Source organism: Glycine soja, chromosome 16 (genome assembly GCF_004193775.1).
Source record: "Glycine soja cultivar W05 chromosome 16, ASM419377v2, whole genome shotgun sequence".
In the NCBI taxonomy this organism is placed as follows: domain Eukaryota; kingdom Viridiplantae; phylum Streptophyta; class Magnoliopsida; order Fabales; family Fabaceae; genus Glycine; species Glycine soja.
The window spans coordinates 4,882,713-4,906,346 of NC_041017.1; the positions used below are offsets into that span (position 1 = coordinate 4,882,713).

At 30.5% G+C, this 23,634-nt stretch overlaps 2 protein-coding genes across 2 annotated transcripts; both read right to left on the reverse strand.

Moving 5' to 3' along the window:
* Nucleotides 1–8,303: 8,303 nt before the first annotated feature.
* Nucleotides 8,304–8,866, reverse strand: LOC114390446 (zinc finger protein KNUCKLES). Its single transcript, XM_028351187.1, has one exon. The coding sequence runs from the start codon at nt 8,830–8,832 to the stop codon at nt 8,326–8,328; it is 507 nt and encodes a 168-aa protein (XP_028206988.1). The 5' UTR covers nt 8,833–8,866; the 3' UTR covers nt 8,304–8,325.
* A 6,639-nt stretch (nt 8,867–15,505) lies between these two features.
* On the reverse strand, nt 15,506–23,316 carry LOC114389579. Its single transcript, XM_028350276.1, has 6 exons — nt 22,975–23,316; nt 20,504–22,276; nt 20,129–20,380; nt 19,088–19,168; nt 16,534–17,157; nt 15,506–15,727 (listed from the first exon to the last, which is right to left on the reverse strand). Exons 2-6 carry the CDS (start codon nt 21,776–21,778, stop codon nt 15,674–15,676), a joined length of 2,286 nt encoding a protein of 761 aa, XP_028206077.1. The 5' UTR covers nt 21,779–22,276; nt 22,975–23,316; the 3' UTR covers nt 15,506–15,673.
* Nucleotides 23,317–23,634: the final 318 nt, after the last annotated feature.

Genomic DNA, 23,634 nt, shown 5'->3' on the forward strand with positions numbered 1-23,634 from the left:
GCCCTTCTAATTAATATAAGGGGAGTCTAAGGAAAAATGATAAGCAAACCTTTGACATAAACATTGATCTTGTGTACTCTTCTTAGTTGAAGACCAAATTTCTCAAAGTAAATGGTTACAATGATGTCTCATGTATGGGAGCACACAGACCTGTAGAAACAAATTCGAATTAATAAAAATTACTGAGACTTGAATAACATACTGTTAATGCTCAAGTAGACACTTAGTATTTTTTTGTTGTTAAAATACACTCCTATATATTTTATCTTTTTTAATATATGTCCTTTACTTTTTTAAAAGTTTTTTTAAATTTTTTTTAACTCTCAAATTTGAGGTTAATATAAGGACAATTTCTGTTATTCATATATATAGAGAGGGAGGGAGACTAATAGGTGTGCAGATGTAATGACTAGTCCGGCGTGCAATATGAAGGTTGATTATATGATTTACTGGATCGCTTCTTTGTTGCAAATCTCTACCCACACTTTACAAAAGAGTAATCTCCTCTTTTGGGCTTTAAACCCCTTTGAATACCCCAAAAAAAATTGAATTAATATATTGTCCTTTAGAAATTGTGACCATTTATAATTTTATCTAATTATATCCATTTACATAAAAATTATAGAACTCTTAGAATAAAAAAGACTTTACTCCAAGAAAAAGAAACAAAAGACTAATAAACATAAAGAAAATAGCATCAAAAATGAATTCTATAGTATTCTACATATAACAAACAAATAAAAAAGGTTGGGGTCTGAACTGCTTGCTATTATCAGAATGGGTCTTTTATCCTACAAGGATCTTGGGAACCATGCAACCTTCCAGACGTGAAAAATTATCCTCTCTATTTTTTTTCCCTCTCCATTTATTTCATTATTATAGTTTTGGAAAAATGAATGACACCATTCATTACATGTTTATATTATCTTTATTTCATTTATAACCTCATATACGTGGTCCGTTGCTAGGTCCAACATGCACATGCACATGCACAAGGTCTAACAACCTCCTGAAAATGGATTGGCAAGTTTCAATCTCTATAATATCGATCTCGGCAAATTAACACGTCCAGTAGTTGACAAGTTTGTGGGGGTGGGAGAGCTGAGGCTACTCTTTCAGGCACTAATGGACAGAACCCCCATATGTGGGGGACTTGGTGCCCTTGGCCACGACTCTTTGCTCTCTCTGCATTATATATTTTGACAACAAATACTTCTCTACCAACAAGTTTCAGTCAATTGATAGATCACTGAGTTTCAGGGAGTTCGATTTCTAAATGGAGCATATGAAAAAGACTTGTTGTAAGAAACAAAACTCACTTAAATAATTTTTAACTCTATGCCTTGAGAGTTGGTCTCATAGTTTTTAGTTATGGAGATGTCTTATTTTAGGGGAAAAAAAACAACAAATACTTCTCTTTTTAACTTTTTTTTTCTTTTAAAGTAATGTATATTTTTAAGAAAATCTTTAATTATAAAATTACTATTTTTACAATTTTCTTATTAAAAAAGTTTGAATATAGTAAAAAAAATTATAATGATAACACTAAATTTTAAACCTATGACTTTATTTGTGCTACTTAAATTCTCTATCACTAGATTGATCCCAATAATTCAAAGTTTGAATATAGTTACAAATGTATATAACAATTTTTCTAATTGAACTAAGATATTGTTGAAAAGAATATAATAATCAATGGAATTCTTTTAAGTATGTCTTCTCTGAGATTAAAAACATTCAGGATAGGATGAAAATTTATCTCGCAAATAATGTTGCAAATTAATTGAATTATATATTAGATGTGAGTGCTAGATTATCTTGTGTTAACTGAATTTTCAGGCGTTAGAGATGTAATAGAATGTAAGCCACGACTTATGCAATATAAATAATTATTTGCTTTTATTTCATTTTTCTAAAATTATTTTAAAATCTAAAATTAATTTCAATTTAAAAATCCATTGACCTAACCTAACTCAACTTATTTGTGACCGGCTGGATTGATTTGAGTTGGGTTTCAAATTTTTGAAACACAAACTCAATTTGTCAATTTTGATTGGGGCTGGAACATAGATTTTGCCAAATTCACTCGTGAATACTCTTGACTTTCTTAATTTTAAAATAACAGAAATAACAAGAAGGAAACATTAAAAGAAAAGAAATGTTAATAAATATTCATATACTCTTTTCAATTAAAAATATAGGAAAAAATTATGTAATGAATTAAAATACAAGCAAAGTAACCAAGTGATCAGACACAAATAATTAATATGTTGAAGTTAAAGATTGAATCGTTTTAATATTACTCGAGTTTGATTCTTGACGGAAATAGTTCTTAATTAAATTTTACTTTTCTTCCGGTCAAATTTCGGATTAATCAAAATCATTTCTCCCGATGATGAACGGGAAGGTTTAGACAAAAAAAAAATACAAACAAAGTTTTAATTAATTTTTCCCTATTTAATTATATGATCTCTCAAATATCCTTTTCTTTTTGTCCTCTGCAATTAAAAGTAAATAATACTTTAAAAAATGAAGGGATTTTTCATTGAAACTATCAAAATTAAATCATGTTAACTTATTTATTTAATTATGTGAATCAGTTTTATTTTCTTATGTTTTAATTCGAATATATATATATATATATATATATATATATATATATATATATATATATATAATCAGTCAAATAGAAATCACATTAAATATGAGATAATATAATTTTTTTATCAACAATCGTTAATTATTAACTTTTTATTGTTGGTGGGAGAATCCAATAACGACCTTTTCTATCATTTCTTCTTTTTTTACTACCCAATCAACCTTATAACTCATAAGATAATATAATTATTATAAAATTTAATAAATTAACTTAATTTATATTATAATTTATAATTGAATAATGGTATAAAAATCATTTACACTAACATAGTACACATTATTTACTTAATTTATAATTTAATTTCATTGTAACTTTAATACTTTTTATTTATTTTTTAATCAATATCCTTAAAACATTAAAAACAAATATATATTGAGAAAAAGAAATATTATTTTTGGGCGTGAAAGAACAGATAAACAAACAGGTGACGCGCACAAGCACACACAACAACAGGTGGTTCATGGTGTACATGGGATGTTAGGTATGGTGTCATGATGATATGGACTAAACCTGTAAAATTTGCACGTTAACACATCGATTTAATAAGTTTTTCAGGGACTAAATTGAGAATCTAGACATTTATAGAGACTAAAATATATGATTTTAACCTTGGTTCTAATTAAATATTTAAAAAAATGTGAGTTTTTCATATTTTGTACAGATGTTAGAGGTTAGCTAGGGCTCTAAAAGTAAGAGAAGACGAAGACTCTTATTTAGTTTTCTATTAAAAGGCCACTCTTATTTACTTAATGCATGTATGTCTATCTTTGCATTTCATTTTCCCATTATCTGTGGACGTAGTACCATAACACATCATCATATCACATTGGTCTTTTCATGATCACTTGGTGAAGATTCCTTACTTTAGGTCTCAAATACAAAGTTGATGAGGAGGTATCTTGTTTGACGTGGTTTTTTATTTTTATTGTTATATAAACAGCATAGTGACAATGCTAAATGTATAATTATTGTTTATGAATATATTAACCATTTACCATATTTAATTTATTAATTTAAAACTGAAAATATGACAATATATGTTTTTTTTACTGCAAAACAATAGAATGACAATTAATGTTCGGAAAGTAATATTATACCATTTATCTTGTTAAGATATTTGGCCCCGTAGCTCAGAAAGGAATAGGCTAGAGTAGAAAATTACTAATCTGCAATTAAATATTGGCCTATTCTGTCCTTATTGGAAAATATGATGGTCTATCATCAGCCAACTTGAATGAACTTAATCAACCCAAATTGACAACTCCGTTTTTAACAACAAAAATAATATATATAATATTGACTTTTTAATTATACGTATAATATTCTCCTAAAAAATATACATATAATATTTATGTAAAATAATTATTTTTTAGTACATTATACTATTATAATGCTAATAACTAATTATAGCATCATCGTACTTTTAAATTAATACATTAAATATAATTCTTATACGCAGCATATTCATATATATTTAGAAAGCTCAATACAAAATAACCTAAGACTTCGTCATATAAAAAAAATATCGAATTCCATCACAAAAAAAAATACATAAAAATATATCATGCCACAAAATTATATTTTATTCATATTTTTTTCTTTTTTAAAATCTCGAGCAAGCAAATTCAATTTTCCCAACTCACCAAGAGTCGATCTACATCAAACTAATAATGAATTTTTGGACTAAGTAGGATTTGGACAAAATGATTTTAAACCTAAATTTTATTTTTTTAAAAGGGAAAACAGAATATTACTAAGAGTTTAATATTTATGCATTGACGGTATAAAATAATTTTACACTGTCATTAAATTATAAATTATCATTTGAATTATTTTAAGATAATTATTTAAAAAATGTATAACATTTTTTCCTCTGTTATTAATGTGACCAGGCTTAAATACAAGGTGAGACAAAATGTGGACACGGAAAAGCTACCCAAAGAAACAACATTTGGCATTTTTTATTGTTTAAAAAAGAAAATTAGAATTTATTAACTTGAGTTCAATGGTAACACAATGATAATATAAAATTGTTTTATATTGTTATTTAAATTATAAATCATTGTTAATATAATTTTTAAATTATTTATAGTAAAAATTAATAAATTTATCATAAATAATAATTTATAATTGAATGATATTGTGCATAAATTTTTTCTTATTTAACGTAACCTATATTGGGATAATTTATTAGCCCATCAAACATAATCTACTCTGACAGTACTCTTATACTTGAGTGCATGATTAACTAGATATTTAAATATATAGTATAAGACGTTTGATAAATTATGAAAAATTATGACGAAAAATTCGTTCTTATGATCTTATCTAATAAACAAAAAAAAAATTAAAGGGGAGTTTATTTTACATAATTTTATTACATTCTCAGTAACATTGTTCCTATTATTAGACAATATTCCCATGAAAATATCATTTTCCCATCGTCTCCTAATAGAAATATAAATGTAAAAAAATATGGTATAAAAAAAGAAAATTATAACATTCCCATAAATTAATAATATCTTAAAACACTTTTTAAAAACTTATAACAGATATGAGAATATATATTTTTCTCTTCATATTCTCATGATTTCCTCTGGATTCTATGAAATAAACGCTTTCTAAGATAACTAGATAAGTAATAAAATTGGTTGTTAGAAATTTTAACTCAGTCAATTATTTTTCTTCAATCCAACTCTTCACTTATTTTTGTCCCTTTTTAATTCTCTCATAATCTTCACTCCTAACACTAACTAATAGAACTTATAAAAAAAAACCAATTTTTTTATTTGAAAATATTTCAATTGAAATTTATTGTGTCTTGCATTTGAAGTTTTATAAATTATGCCATCTTTAATAGTACTTACAATTTAGTTATTTCATTTATTTTAAAATATTGTACCAAATTAAGCGGGGTTTCTTCATGGCAAATGCCAATACTCTAGCTATGTTAGTTGGCTTTTATTAAAATTAATCCAATTGTGTAAGTTTATTACTGTCCAATGATTTATTATCTTGAAGTTTATTATTGTCCATTTTGAAAACGAGGGCATTACAAAATTAGTTATATTTTTTTTATCAGCCAATGCAGATTTTTTCTTCTTCTGAATGACAGCCAATACAGATAATCATTAAAGGGCTACTCAAACCCATTTACGTAACTGATAAAAAAACATTTACATAAATATAAAGCAAAACATAAAATGTTTTGAAGACCTTAAGATTATGTTTGGTTTAGATGAAAGAAACAGAGTAGATAAAAATATAATTAAAAGAGATCATTTGAAAAAGAAAAAATAGTGTAAAATCAAAATAATATATTATTTAATTTAAAAGAAATAGGTGAGAAATAATATTAATTTCTTATGTAAAAAAATTGATTTGTTTTTGTTTAGAAAATCAATTTTTCATTTACTGTTTGTGAAGACAAAATTTGCAAACTTAATTTCCTTATAAATGTTCGTACTAAACAACCAAGCCTCAATTTTATCTGCGGTGTATTATTTCCGAGGAAACAAAAACAGTGTGAGTGTTAGTCTATACAGTAAAATCTGTATTAATTAAAAAATCAAAACCATGTCCCCTGAGCACTAAACAGAACGTTTGTGACCCATATAAAATTTAGTCCCTCCATCCTCTTCTTTCTTTTATCAAATCCCACAAACAAACTTTTAACAATATTGTCGCAACTACGTAAAACATGTTCTGAACCATTACTATCTAAACTTTTTGATAGATTATATTTTCTTTTAAGAAAACTATGTTTATATATCTATATATAGTTACTCAATTAAAACAAACTAACCGTCTTTGATTTTCATAATAATAATAATATTGCAAATGTTAACCAATAACTAAGACATTAATTAACAAACTTAAAGTATTTTTTTTATTAAAAGGTAAAAGATTGCAAAAAAATTACATACTTGCCCTAATAATAATAGTCTATAAGTACTAACAATTTAATAATTTTATATTATCATTTAGTTATAATTAACCTGTATAGTGAGTTTTTTTTTTTACCTTTATAATAATTATTATTATTGATCATTGATAGTGTATTTTTTAATTTTAATGAACATCATAATAATTCCAATAATAATAATAAATGATGGCCGACATGATTGATATAGCAAAAAGTTGGAATAAGTTGAGCTACGAATAAAGTTTAGTCCCATGAAAATTGAAAAGCTAGAGTGTGTCGTTTAGAAATGTTTTTCGGAACATCGTTATCTAGGTATATAATAGCTTCATAATTTGGCTTCAAGAATGAACTACATTGACAAGGTCACTCGTAAGGCCTTTAGCCATAATAATTGCAGAAAGAAAACACCAAGGTCTCATCACACTCTCTTTTTTGAGTAGGAATCCACTTTGCTTCATCTCAAACCAATTAATGGCCTCTTCACCAAGGTTTCACTTCCCCTTTCAGCTAATCAACAAAACACAACACTCCCCTATGACCATTTTTTTTTTTGCCAAAAGGGAAATTACGAGAAAAGAGAATCATATAGAGTTACTAACGCACAACATAACACAACAAACGAGGACTCATTATTTGAGCTAGTCGTCAATATTCCTTCTCCTCCTAAACTTAGATTCCATCCCTTCAAAAATCAATCACCAACAAAAGAAAATATGTGTTGTGATTACTCAATAGATTGATGGTTCACGAAATTAGAATAGTACCCATTCTCCATCATTTTGTAGTACTTTTACCATTTTATATATATGTCGATGCAAATTTCCTTTTAATTTTATTTTGGCACATTAACTTTATGCTGTAGTATAAGTGAATCGGCAAATTTGATTTTCTGAAAGAAAAAAAAATATTTTCTAATAAAAAAAAGGTGAATCGGCGTAGCTAATTAATTCCCGAGAGAGAAAATAAAATTGCTTTTATTTATTTTTACACATATCTTCAAATAGTACTTTCACCATTTTTATGATTCCAAATCAAATGAAAAGCATGTTGCCTTTCAAAAAAAAAAAATGGAAAGAATTTTATTGCAAACTTGTTTTTATTTATTTTTTCACATTTATAACATCATGCTGTAAGTGAAAATGAATCGGCTTATCTAATTTCAGAGAGAGAGAGAGAGAGAGGGGAAAAAAATAAACGTGAACAGCAAGAAGCTAAAAAAAATTGCTTTCATTTTTTTTCACACATTTTCAAACAGTACTTTTTTTAAGGTCATTTTCAAATAGTACTACTACCGTCACCATTTGAAGATTCCAATTCAAAAAAAAAAAAAAACATGCTAATGAATCGGCGTAACTAATTCCAGACAGAGAGAGAAAGAGAGAATAACCATCAACAGCATATAAGCAAAAACAAAAAAGTATGGCACCAAGTATTACAAAAAAAAACAACAGAAAAATAATGTAAGTAAAAGATAATAGTTAATTAATTAATTAAAAGTGAGAGCTACTAAAAAACATTAGTAGCTTGAAATTTTGGACTTAATAATTACTAAACTTAACGACATCATAAATCCCTCTCTAATAAAAAAAAAAAAAAAGACCCTTCCACTTCCTTATCAGAAACCCATAACAAGGGAATTAAAACGTTTTGTAAGAAAAAAAGAAGAAAGTAACCAGTAACGACATTAACGTAAACCACCTTAAACGTAAAGATGGAGAAGAGAAGCATAATATGTTAATGTTCACAAGCGGAGGGTGAGGTCGAGGTTGACGTGGTCGGAAGAAGCAGCGACGTCGACGACGTTGTTGTGTCCGGCGGAGAGAAGAAGTTGTTGTTGTTGAGGTGCGGAAACGGAAGACGCAGCAGCGTGGAAGGAAGAAAGAGGTGCAGAAGTGTGGTGATGATGAAAGTGCTGCAAGGGCTCCACATCGAGCCAGTAAGGAGGGTGGTGGTGAAAAAAGAGCTCGGTGGGCTCCAGCATGGGCATGGGCCCGTTAGTAGCAGCAGGGGGGACGACGTTGAGGTTGAGGTTGGCGTTGGCGGAGGATCTTCTCGCGGCGGCGCGCTCAAGCTTGTGGGCGTTCTGGTGGCCGCCGAGGGCTTGGGAGGTGTAGAACTTGCGGTGGCAGAAGTGGCATTGGAAGGTGCGTGTGGTGCCGCCGGCGGAGGACGGTGGTGGTGCTCTCTTTCCACCACCGTTTGAGGGCTGCTGCTTGAAAAACTCGTAAATAGCTGTTGGGTCTGCCATTTGCTATTGCTATGTTGTGTGTTGATTAGTGAAGAATACTAAGCACTGAAAAATGTAGGCAGAGAGAAAGGGTTTATATAATGGAAGAGGAAGAGTGGGCTTAACGGGTTAAGGCTTTATTCTTCTTCTTCTTCTTCTTCTTTTAAGGTTTTGGTTTGTATGTGAATTGGAAGCAACATTGCTCTCTTCTCTTCTCAAGGATATGATTTGTTTGTACATCATATATAATGACCGATTTGCCCACCCCACCCCTCTTTATGGATAATATCGTTCAGACAAATTAATGTATGTTTCTCTCCATCACTCACCTCAATTTCATCTATATACTTTTCTTTTTCATAAATAGGTAGTACTTTTTAAGAGAGAGAAAAAATAAGAAAATATCTTATAAGTTAAAAGTTATGTAAAGTTTTAATTGATTATAGTAGTTTACTAGTTTATTTTACCTTTAATTGAAAATATTATTTAAATTGCGGTTAAGAAAAACAAGGTGGAAAATGATGATCAAGTTTATTATAGCATGTTCTACCTTGCTAAATTTACGTGTTATTATAGTGCTCAATAGTGCACAATGCATTTTTATAGAAAAGATGATCGAATATATTACATTGAGCAAAAATATAGATAAAGGAAAGATTTTTCTTTTTTCCCCTACTACTATTTTTTTCTTGGGTAAGAATGTTGTATGTACAATATATGTATGGTAGTAAATTAACCGAGCAATATATACAACGAGGGAAATGGCGCATATTCCGATATTGATACCTGCTTTTGAGACGAAAAACAAATTCAAAACAATGTTCACCAAAAAAAAAATGACTGTTTTAACAAATGCGTTCAACTTAATTTGTTAACTCATTATTTAAACCATGGAACATAATATAGGTTAGCTTACGTCGATTAGTTAACTTGTTATTTAAATGGATTCAACTTAATTTGTCTTTAAGTTTATAAATGACACGAACATTGTTGGACAAAGGAAAAAAAAAAGACTTTACAAACTATGGCACATATATATTATAGCTCAAGTCACATAATTAGCTTGTTTTTATAAGCCAAACTAATATTTTGTTACCGGAGTCAGCACAAGGTGTGCCAACAAAAGTGACTTAATTAATATAGCAAGTAGTCACTTAGTTCATTCATCTTTTTTGGTTCACTCATTATTATTTAAATAGTTTGAACTTAATTTGTCTTTAGTTTATAATTGATATGAACACCGGTGCTATATGTATCTCAGCTACTTGAAAAGTTAACACTTAACTTAACAGTGAGTTATGTGTATTATTGTTGATATTTGATTTGAGGTCGAAGAAATATGAAGAGGCGAGAGAAGGGTAGTGTGGGAATGAGATATAGTAGTAATATGGTAAGAGGAATCAAAGGACGTGACGTGAGTGATGTGGAGAAAAAGGACAAGAAAGTGTAGTGGAGAGAGTGCACTTAAGGGAATTAGGATGATAGTGTTTGCGTCTGATTTCTGACACAGCACACTCTCAGCATGCCACCCTCTCATTATTCGACACCACACCAATACGGTTAGACCTTGAGGTACCTTGCTCTCTCCCTCCCTAGGGGTCACGCATCAGAGAGAAACCCAATAACATCACATATTACTAGCCTCCTAGTGCAAATTCACCAATGCAACCAAGGGAATTAATTAATTGGAACAAAATATTGCTTCAATTTTTTTACATTCTTATATAATTTTCACACTAAATATTTTTATTGCATCTTTTTAATTTTTTAGAACAATGATTAATAAGATCCTAATATCTATATATATCTAATATCTAATGTATGCAAGTTTGAATAGAGTGGTAGCATATAGGAAAGGAATATTGTTTAATGTATGGGGGAAGGGTAGTCAAGGAGAGGTGACATTTGATTAGATGATCAAAGTGATTGAGGTTTATGGTGAGGTGTGGTGCAGGCAGAGTGACAGTAAATAAATATTCAATCACACACTCTTCACTCTTGTTCAGAGTCTTGGTTTTAATTAAAGAGTTGTGAGTCCCAAGCCAAAGTGGGTTTTGTTTTATTTGTTTGATTCCACACTCTCTGCAAAGATGGCTCATATGTCATGTATGGGTCTGGCTTCATTTTCACTCGCTTTCCCTAATGGGTTTGTTCTATGAAGTTAAACCTCCAAATTGCACCCTCTATATAACCTTCTCTCTCTATTGGTGTGAAATCGCGTGGTAATGATGTACAAAATAACGGCATCATGAACTTTTTTTTCTTTTTTTGTCATATGAAAATTTGGCTGTCACGTTTTCTTTTAACTAGGAGAGAGGACAGATAAGACGCGTAGATATGGGTTATTTCATGCATTAATTACTGTGTACATTTGTGGTGATGTACTTTGGATAAGTAATTACAGAACTAGATATAATAAATGAATTTGTTTTAAATTTTATTTAACTAATAAGTACTATATTCTAGTTTTTATTATTCAATAAACATTATATGTCATTAATTAAAATAGGATAAAACTTTTTTTGCAATTTTCTTGCAAATTCTCGTTTATGCTCTCAAGTCTCAAGCTTTTATTTAAGATGAATTTACCATAATGCTATATGCATAATAAAAAAACGTATATTGATAAATAGCATATATAATTTTAATTGCAATTAGTAATGACATAATATGATCTATTAAGTAATGAGGATTTTTTGTTGTTGAAGCAATTACATTGAGTAACAGAAAATCTTTTTTTGAAAGGGAGTAACAGAAAATCTAAACGATCAAAAATTAAAACAAAATAGTAGACATAGTTGTGATGTAGGTTATCCATGCATTAATTATTATGTACATTTGGCATGTCTGTTGTGATATACTTTCAATGAGTAATAATACGAAATTCCTTAAAAAAAAAGTAACAGTACGAAATTAGATATAATGAATAAAATTAGTTTATATTTTATTTAACTAAGAACTATATTCAATTTTTTATACGGAAAAATTATTTAATTAAGAAATATATGTCGTTACTTAATTGTTTCTTTTGTAAAAGTAAGTAATTATATAATTAATTCTACAATTAAAATAGGATAGCTTTGTTTATACCAAATAGAAAAAAATAGGACAATTTTTTCGCAATTTTCTTGTAAAGTCTCGTTTATGCTCTCAAGCTTTTTTTTATCATTTGCTCTCAAGCTTTTAGTTAAGAGAACAGTTATTATTTATTCATTTATCATTATTTTTTTATAATTTGTAAGGGAGATAAGAAAGAAGCAATGATAAGGAAACCAAGATATTTGTGTGGAATGTAACAGGAGTTTACCAGAGTGAGCAAATGATCATACTTAACCATTAGTCCATTACCAATAACTCAAAGATTAGTATAAAGGTTATGTCTATCAAGATACCTTGTCAAATAGTGAAAATGTCGCATTGTTTTAAAAAAAGATCATCCTCAATGTATGTAAAAGAAATTTATTTCCATATAAAAACTTAATTATCCTATAGTGTAAAAATGAAAAATATTATTAAGGTTCATTTATTATGTTTAATTAAATTTATTAATTTATATATTTTTCCATAAAATGTAAAAAATATAAAATACATGTGTTTGAAATCATTTTATGCACAAAATATAGAAATTTTCAATAAAACAATGTATCTTAATTATTGTAATTATATTATTTATCTAATGGTGTCTAATTGTAATGGAAGTGTATTATGACTTTATATATATGAACTTTACTTTTAATATTAAGAATCTAAGATTTTTTACTGTTGAGGTGTACTTATGAAATACATAGAGAGTTTAGAATACATTTTTTTATAATGTTACCGAATAAATAATTTTAAACTATTTTCCAATAACACTATATTTAATAAATTAAATTTTAATAGATTCACAATGTATTTATATAAATTTTTTCAGCCGCACCGAATCATTATTGTCAATAACTTAAAGGTTAGAGATATCTTATCAAATAGTGAAAATATTATCTTGAAAATTTTCCTCCACAATGTATGTAAAAAAACATATTTTCATTTAACATTTAAATCTCTTACATTTTTAAAATGAATAATATTGTTTAGATGTATTTATGCAATGAATAATAATTAAAAATATTTTATTTAGGATGTCAGTGAAAAAATTAGCATCTTTATAACTTTGTAGCTTCTGTTGGGCATGGATTCATTAATAATAAACTTGTTGAGAGTTGCGGCTTTTATACCAAATGGTGCTATTTTTTCCCCATAAATTACCAAAATGGGTAGATTTTAAAAAAGTTATAAAAATGGGTAAATTATATCTCTAAAGACGATTTCAACATGAATAAATTGTGCTTACAAAAATAATTTCACTTCTTCACCTTCTATTTTTTATAAAAAAAAATTGTGGCGGTTAAAACACCACCACAAATTGTTTTGCTTGATAAAAAAAGAAAAACAGTGGCGATTAAAAAATTAATTTGTGGTAATTTTTTAATTACAACTATTTAAAAAAAAAAGGAAAAAGTGAAATCATCTTTAGAAGCATGATTTCGTCATCTTGAAATTATCTTTCAAAAGACGATTTACCTATTTATGTAATTTTTTAAAATCTATACATTTTGGTAATTAACAAAAATGTACGATTTTGGTACAAAAGCGAGAATTGCATCGCTTGATATAACCCATGCGCAAATAATGTTAATACTATAAGATATTGATACCACCACCTACCTTTACATTGCTAGTGACAGTGACCAAGGAATTCCATGTCATGGAGGTGCGGATAAGAACAAAATCAAGTTCTTTTATTAAATAAAAAGAAAGAAAAAAAAAATCAAGCTCAACTTGGGAAAGAAAATGGAAAGAGAAGAACAAGTTGTGTTATTTGCGGGTGTTCAGTAAATTGTGTTCATTTGAGGAATACTCAATATGCTAAACTAGATTAAGTTCTCCAAACAGCATGGGCATGGTTTGCAACTAAGTTTGGTTGCTCATGGCAGTTTCAAAGTGCTTTGTCATTACACCCTCAAAATCCTAAACATTATAAACAACTATTTAGCAAACTAAATATTTAACATGTATTGCATATATATAGTTGACCCACTGTCAAAACCATTAAAATGTGAAAGGTGTAAGAATAATCTTCGCTTAAACTACTCAATACAGAAAAGGATTATTCATACACATGACAATTACTACATTATATATCCCCTGATAAATATTAAATAGGTATCACCCATTAATGCTTATCAAGAAGAAAAAAAATAGACATAAAATTTACGCACCATCTTATTATGTCAAAATTTGATGAAGGATATGAGAAAACAATACTCATTTGTAGAGCAAATTTTATCATATAAAAAATTATGGATATTTAATATAGTGTAAGTTAAACTTTATTAAGTGTAAACTAAAAGAGAAATATTAACAATATATTTTTTCTTAGTTTAATGGTCATGTCTTAATGGTATGAAATATTTTTATATCGTTATTTAATTATAAATCATCGTTGATATGATTTTTTAAATAATTATCGTAAAAATCAACAATCTTACCATACATAGTGAGTTGTAATTAGATGATGGTATAAATTTGTTTACATGGTTAGTGTATCATCCTTTTTCTCATTGTTAAAAACAAATTTTGTTCCTATGAAATTAAAAGTGCCTTTTAGACAATAAAAATGTGCAAACACAAGTATTCATTGAAAAATAAATAATAGTTGAGTATTTACAAACTGAAAATTTTAGGTAATTTTAGTTAAATTCGGAAAATTGATTTAGTTAAAAATAAATTTTAGGTAATTTTATATATGTGAGTACTTTTATCGTAAGAGCAAATTTGTAATATAATTAAGTGTAAATTTTCACACAACAAAAAAATACATTTTGTATGCTTTTAGTGTAACATGCTTTCAAGAGTAAACATTAAGTTTGGTTAGAAGCAACCTAACATCAATAATTTTAAAAGTGATAACGTTTTAAGCTTTCAACATGAGTTTGAAGGACTATAATGCAATCCATAGGTCAATTTGTGGTGAGAGCTTGAGATAGATTCACGAACACATGGATTTGATCCTCCTTACCATATTTGTACACAAAAAAAGGACCCATAATACATATGTTTAACTATTAAAATTTTAAACTATTCTATTAATTTCTCAATCAATAAATATAATTATATTTTAAAATTAAGTTACTAATTTGATCCCTGTTGTGAGAAATAAAAGCATCAAAAATACTATCTATAGAAACTAAAAGAAATTATTCTTAAATATAAGAACTAAAAAAGAAAAATTTTGTAACTACAAGACCGAATAATTGAACCTATATTTTAACTCTTAAAGTACACCTTATATTTAAAGAAATCAAATCCATGACTTACTCTAGATCAATTCATCAAGCAAAATATCAGTAACTTAGGAATAATGTAGGTACCAAAGATAAAGGAGATTTAATTGAGTTGGTTAAACAAGATGAATGAATTATTATAAATCTTTTGACTATCTTTGATTCCTTCACATAAACAAAAAAAATTGTAGGTACCAAAGCAACTTCTTCTCATCTTACCAATTTTCTTTCGTTTAGACTCAATTTTTATAGTTACCACATGTCCTTAAAATGTTGCTTTGGGTCTGGAAAATAATTAGGGTGGGACAATCAAGTTCCACCGTGCATTTCAACATCCACTTTTTATGGTAATTGCATAATTAAGTCAGCAATTGAAAATAGTAACCCATTAAATTATTGAAATTGTTTAAGTATTTACATGAGGAAAGGGTTAGTGCTATTTTTCCAGAGGACATGACTCGTGAAGACAAACTTGTGATTATGTACAAGAGGGTCAGCAAAAGCAGCATGCTTTTTTTTTAGGAGGAAAACTAGAATTTTCAGTTGATGTCAAAGTATCTTGGATCTTCAGGGAAATGGTATTCCACATTCAACTGCCAAACAAACCACAACAGAACAGACCTTGTCAGAGACTAGGAAGACCAAGAAAATGCATACAAATAGATTCCAAATTGCACAATACACACAAACCAAGACATCAATCTTATTCTGCCTGCACCTGCAGGAGGCAGAGCCAACATGTAATAACATTCTGTTGAGCCTTATAGATAAAAGTGAAATGATTAGACATTTTTAATGAATTTACCATCATGGATTCAACATCGTGAGAAAAGGATTCACATTTATATGCATCCGAGAAGAAAAGCAACATGACCAATCACATAAGTAAACAAGAATGGTTATCGTTGATCAGCAAAAGAATTAACTGAAGGCTTTAATGCACTATACTGGTTTCTGCTTTGGGGCACATTTAGGCAAATAACTTAATTGAACATCCATTCAATAAGAGCTTATGTCACAAGCAATAAGCTTATTTTGATAAGTTGAGCTTACATAAATGACTTGTGACCCTCCTTATTAGCCCTTTTTAAATTATAAACCATTTATAAAGCTTAACAACTCTTGTTGTAATTTCTAAGTGTCAAGTGTGAGAATCAAACATAGCACCAAAGAAATACAAGGATGGAAAGGATCATACTCTTAATTACTGTCATGGAGAACATGTTACTAAATTTAAAGATAACAATGAACCAAAATAAGTATAATAAAAATGAACCAGAAAAAGTAAATTGAAAAATTTTCAACATATGCAGTCTGAAGCTATATTGCTTTAGGCAGATTTAGTATCACACTGAAGAAATAAGCAATAAAGCAACAAAACCAGAACATAGGCACATACCTTGCCCTCATCGGCATCTGAATGACGTTGAGGGAACACAACCCTCAAATCATTACATAAGTAGAATCTTCGTTCCCCTTCCATGTCCAATCCAGAATTTTCTTGAAGAGAATTATTTTTGCTTTTTTGAGTTGATCTGTTGGTCTTCTTTGGAAAAGGGCAAATAAAGCGTAGGTGGAGAGCATAACGAAGAGGACCACCACTACTAGAATTGTCCTTCACCTTTGAACACGAATTTAGTGGTTTCCCTGATTCATCACATGTTTTATCCCAACACTCTTTTCTTTCATTCCTCTCACATTTTTCAGTAATACATTCATAATCAAGCTTCACCGAGGAAGGGACTCCCAGCATTTTTGTTTTCAAAGATTGCTTCGAAGAATCCTCTTTGTTTATTAAATTCAACAAGCTAGAACCCTTTCCATTTCCCTGATTTGTAGATTTTGTTTTATTAACAACATTAGTTGCATCTGTATGCATTACTTCTCCATCACATGAGATGTCATGATTCTTTTGCATTGATGGAATCCCTTTGTCACCACTGTTTAAACCTGTTGATCTCTGTTTCAACTGAGGGGAAGTAGAGCCAGTCGATTCAAGAGTGACTTTCTGGCGCAAGAATGTCTGTGTGGATATATAACCAAAAATCAGAAATTGATAGAATAAGTATATAACACAATTTTAAAACATAACTCAGAACTCATAAATTTGGAAATACAATGCAAGTTTATCAGTGGAAAAGGAGATAGATGACTACACTATTGTTTTGGTGTTAAATGTAAATACCATCATAGGCTATACAAAAAGTATTGATGACATCGTTGATGGTCTTATTATAAGCTTTCATTTTTATTGTGACAAACGTCTGGGCTAAGTGAAAACAATACTGAAAATCTGTAAAAACAGGAAAGGAAAACAAAAAAACATTCTCTCAAACTAAATAGGTCCCTTGAGCTGTGTTTGAATATCTAATAGTGAGTGGAATAACTTTACCAAGTCATTATTTGGATATTTGCATGATGGAATGAAAATATTGGTTCCATCCCATACCACCGAATTGAAGGGAAGGAGGATATTGGATGAAATAGAATGAAAGACATTCAATTAGGTTGTATTCCATCATAGTGTAGTATCCTTCAATTCCATTAAACTCCATCCAATCCCATTTGTTAATCCAAGCAAGCCTTATGATTAGAAATTAACAAATCTGAAGCATTTTTCATTTTACACGACATAATTGAAAGAAAGAGTAAATGTTAATATTGGTCCTCCAAAGATATGAGTAACCAGGTTGGCCCTCCATTTATAAATATATCAAATCAGTCCTTCAGTGTCAATTTTAAGCCATCAAATTGCTACCAAAAAAGGATAAAACTGATTGCATTTATTATCATTTGGAGGGAAAAAAAATAGCATTTATACATAAAAGAAATCTAATGTGATTTATATTGATTTAGTTCGATAATATTTCGAAACACTAGACATAAGTATCTACTTAAAAAAGAAGCCATTTATGAACCACACACAAGTATCAATATGGGGCCCCGGCCAACAACGAGAACTTGAGTCTTCATTGTCCCTGAACCTCCCATTTTAAATTATCCTCATATCCAATAAATAATTAACAAATTCCTACATTTATGTAGCACTCACAGAACATGACCATCAAACCCACAAATGCACTCAAAACCAGAACCTCCAGATGTGGCAGGACAAGCACATTGTACCCCTAAGTTTCAACTTACAAGCTTTGATTCAGTACCCCCTATTACTAGATCCAATAACAGTTACTAGAAAAGCCATAGAAAACCAAATTTTGATCTTACAATCTTGGCATATTTCTGTTTCTAAGATTAATAAACAATAAGAGAATGAATATTTTGCCATTAATATATTGCCTATTATTAACTAAATGTGGATGGCTTTAGACAGTATGAGAGGCAAGACCTGACTAATACTAAGCAAAAGACCGTGTGAAAATTCCTACAGCAAATGGATTGAATGTGATTTCTGTAAATCAAACTCACACCAAAAAATTTCTATTAGAGGAAATGAAGCTTGGCATCCACCCTCCTGCCACCAAAGGAACTGGTAGCTGAGCACTCCTTAGTCCTTACCATTTCCAGTCTCTTATTTTTATTTCATTTTAGTGAGAAAAGTCTTATTACTTATGTTATTCATGTCTTGGTAGTACTTTGCTTTTTAAGATACAGTTTCCATTAGAGTGTTAGCTCTCCTGTCTTTTAACACTTCATTTGAGTATTTCATTGATGCTAATATTTTGTAATGTGTCCGATGGTTGATTTACAATTAAATCTTATTATCGGTTTCTAGTTTTATTTTTCTTTTTAATTATGGCCAAGCCAACCCTGCCTAGCAATATTTAAGGCGTTTCTTTGGGTTACAACCTCTACACGCCTCTCATCTGGTGACAACAGTCTGATTTCAATGAAGTCCAAAGTTAAATTTAGCCTTGTCAGAACAATTATGCCATTAGGAACAAAAATGTCCAGATCAAGTCAGTCATATATTCAGCCAGACGGACAAATCTTACTTTGGTACCAAACGGCATGTCACTCAAATCATAGTTGCAAAAGAAAGTGTGAAGAGGAGTCTTTTCTGGATTGCTTAGCACCTGCAGAGTGAAATCAAATGTAAGGAGTTTGGACACAAAACATGCTAATCTGCACAAATATCTTGAGAGCAGAAACTCAAATTAAAAATGTAAACAATATTACAAATGAGAAGAACAAGAATACTTATAAGCATAGCACAGCTTATATGCTTGGTAGAAGAGATTTGGAGAGTAAAGAAGGCAAAGCATTGATGAGTATGTACTGAAGCCCAGTCCAAATACATCAATCCTTTCCTTTTTCTTCCACCCAAAACATTCTCACCCACTTGGAAGATATGCAGTAAATTCTCAGCAACTGAACTGATGAAAGGTCCATTCTCTTGGCACCACAAATCAAAATATTTTTGCCCCAAAAGATATATTTCAATAGCAAACATACAATTGTTGGTACAAATAAGTGGGGACTAGCTTATAGCCCAGTTCACACCAACCTACATAAGCCCGCATTTAAATGACTAACCTGCACAAGCCCACATTTAAATGGAACTACATTTAACCAGCCATACAAGCCCACAGTTTAACAAACTGGCCTAAGACCGGTCTGCAAACTGCTAATCCTTTTTATTCTCAAAATGCTTTTAAAAAAAAGTTAATAAACAATTTGCACCATGGATTAGTCAACAAACCAAAATGATTTTTCTTTTACATTTAAAATGGTTCCATTTTACCCATGTGTTACGCGGACTAATCTGCATGCTCACAACTAAATGGAATAAGATTTTGCTGACCTGAGCCTGTGCAGCCTTGTGGGCCATGTGAACTGGTCTGTAGGCTGTGTACCCCCCCCCCCCCCCCCCCTATTGACACACAATTTGTTATTTATTAACAGTACATTTGTCCTTAATGCTAAGGATACCACACTTCTCCTGCAGATATGAAATGAAGGCTCTAACAGATTCATCTGAAGGCACTCAGATACAAGGGTTAAAACTTATAACAGTGAAACAAGTATATCAATACCAGTTGAATCCGTCCCTTCATTGGTATACGCAGACGGCTTTTTACAATTTGGGAATCATCTTTTCCAAACCCTCGTTTCAGCAATTGGCCTCTTAACTTGTTTGAAGAGGAATTTCCAGCAAGATCTATTGATGCATAATACAGTAGATAGCAATCTCCATCCACGCTAGTAACAGAGAATGGAAGCTTCTGAGATTTAGGAGAAAAGTTCCCACCAGTAATGCTTAGCACAGCAAGAAAACCATCGATTTTCTACATATAATAAGAATAGCAACAAACAACCACAGGTTAGTTGTCTAAAAGTTTTCAGTGCACTGAAGTTTAGAATCATGAACAAGATCAATTAACAGTATGATAAATAGCATATATCCAGACCTTGCTATTGTTTCCAGATAAGAACCGGCCAGATAAAAGAGACTCCTCAAATGAACCAACTAAAGACCTCCTGACCGAAAGCCCACTCAAACTTCTAGTGAATCTCATGGAGTGAGAAGTGGGAGCTGATTCTTGACATAGTGGCCAACTCATCTCGGCAATATCATCCAGAGAAGATGGACAGAAATCTTTGCATAAGAATTCAACTTCATCAAAAGATTTGCGTGCAACTCTGGAATTGTCATCCTTACAATTTGACATGAGGCGTGAATTGGAATTATCAAGTGATTGTTCTATACTCCTTGAAGTTATATTCCAATTATTTATCTCTTCAACAACATTCCTACATCCTCCAGCAGTTTTTATTCTTTCAGAGAATTTACGACCAAGAGGTGACAAGGACAGAGGAGAGCTCACAGTTTTAGGAGATATGGATATTATGCCACTTTGAGGCCTAACCTGACTCAATTCACTAAAATGATCAATTCCAGCAGTGGGTAAACTACCCTGAGACAGAAGTCCTCTATTTTCCTTCAAAGGACCATCACTTTGAAAAAAGGATTCAGTACTGTGTGGCACGGTTCTTTGTTCCAAGCAACTTGTCAAGGACCAAGAAGACACTGTATAACTGCTTTTACTTCCAATATTTGCCTTCTTATTATCCTGTGCGATGGAATTTCTAAAGTTATCATTCTTAACAAGGGATTCGGTCTCATTACTTCTGCAGCCAATGTCAAGAGGATCACCTTTGAAATGACTTGGGGAGAGCATACTGCTCAGTGGAGATAAAAGTCGCTTCCTGACTAATGAACTGGCAGATTCAGTGTCATTGGCAGGGAAATTAGTAAAAACAGAAGAATGAAGATTTACAGCTGAAACATCAGTCAAACCATCAGTTGAAGTATTAGTTCGGCCCGATTCAAAACCAACAACCCTTGAAGCAGGAATATGAACATTCCGTCCACTTTTTGGAGCAAAAGGAGTACTTCTATCTGCTGAACCAATCTTCAAACTGTGGACATTGGAAGTGACTTCCATGGCTCCTCTATAAAATGTACTGTCAGAAACATTTGAAATTTCTAAGGAGGCATTCTTCGGGAAATCATCAAACGAAGATCCCAGAGTACACCCGGCCAACCCACCAGTGTTTACACTGTTCATGCTGCCTATGGCAGAGGGACTTGCATCAGAAAACTGCGGTGAGCTAGTTAAAGCTGCACCCACAAGTGCAACTTTTTCAGCAGTTTCATTTGGGGGAATCTGTGGCAAGCCCATCACTAATATTCAATTCAGCAATGTGGATCTTGATCAACCTAAGGAGATGAAAAACTAGCTTGAAATTACCAATGTGGTCCCTCGGCAAGGTCTTAAATGTTCATTTCACTATTTTTCCTTACCAGATGATAATGCTAAGACACACAGCCATCAACTAACAACTGCAACCCTAGCCTCCAACCCTTACCAGTTTTACACTATTCAGACCATTCAATCTACCTATCAGCAACTACAATTACAATTGAAAATTTGAAATGTTATCAATCCTGATCAACTAATTCTAAACCTATAAGAATTTCCAAGTTCCAACTGTCATGTATCCATCAGCGGCATCTGCATTTGAGACATTGCAATCATCATTTCCTTTGCAGGGCACACAGAGAAAGTCCAGGACATGATGATATACATCCAAGAACTGCAACAAGAACAGATCTCTCGACCTCCATACTGGCAGCAGATGAATCCCAAACAATTCATGGTAGGTAGCAAAATCAGTGCCTGTAACAACATTTTGAATAAATACATGAAAACCCAGGGTTCACAAAGCCACAAGAAGAAGCACATAAAAGCCCATTTACATAGCTCACAATTCTCTCAAGCTCCCACTTCACTTAATTACATTTGATATGGATATTTTCACTTAAAAGATTCGTACATTTCTTCTTTGGGAAAAAAAAAAAAAAAGCTAACTTCATATGTTAATCCTTGGGAGAGGATGGTACTGAATTTTGATCAATCAACAATAGGGTGGAAAAGGAAATGAGAGGTAATAAAGTTGAAAATACCTCAAAGAAAAAAAATAAAGAATAAAAGTTGAATAAACCATGCATCTGAACCAATTTTCAAACTGCAGTTAGAGTAATCAATGCCCATATACAGAATGTTTCTTCAGAAACAATCAACATGAAGAGAAAAAAAGAAAAACGTTGATTAAAAGAAAATAACAACGTGTTATTTTATTTTATTTCAAAAAATTAAATTATTTCATTTAAGCTGTTCTAAAGCAGAACCTGAAAAAACCGAAAACCCCAGAAATTTTTTTTAAAAAAAAAAACAAAGAAGCAGTTTTGTGATACCCCATAAACCCCAGAAGAACAAAAACCAAGAAAACTCAGAGAAAAATCAAAGCAAGTCCAAGAAGATTCAAGATGATCAAGATAGCAAAAAAGAGAAAAACTCAAAAAAAAAAAACGCACCAATGAAGGCTGGTAACAGAAGAGTCCAAAAGATAAATCATATCAATAACCCTCTCAAAATTCAACCTTCAGATCAAATGATAACAACAACAATCACCCAACAACAAGAAGAAGAAAAGAAAAAATAAATAAAAGGGTGTTCCCGAAAAATGAAAAAGAGAAGATCTTTTTGTTTTTAGGTTGTGGGAATTGCAGAAGGTGAGAATGAAGAAGGGATGGGTGCTGGTGTTGGATTAGGGGTGTGGAGTTGAAGAAAGACCCAAGTGTTTGTCTGTGTCCACAACAGCAACACCCTCTGTCCCATCCCATGTTTATGTTTATAATACCAAAAATACACCAAGCTTAGCCTCATCATCATCCCCACCGCAGAGTCACAAATCACTTTGTTTTACCATAAAAAAAAATTATGTAAATTATTATATAACCATTGTTACAAGAGGGTTAAAATATATTTTTCACTCAACTAAATACGAAAATATTTGAAATTTATTTTTATAAAATTTTTAATACTTCACAAAATTGAAATGTGTTTATATTTTTTATTCAAACATAATTTTTAATAAATTTAAACTTACTATGTTTTTTACATTGTGATGCATATTATTAACATAAAATGTAATTTTTTTTATTAATTATATATACAATCGATATAAAAAAAAC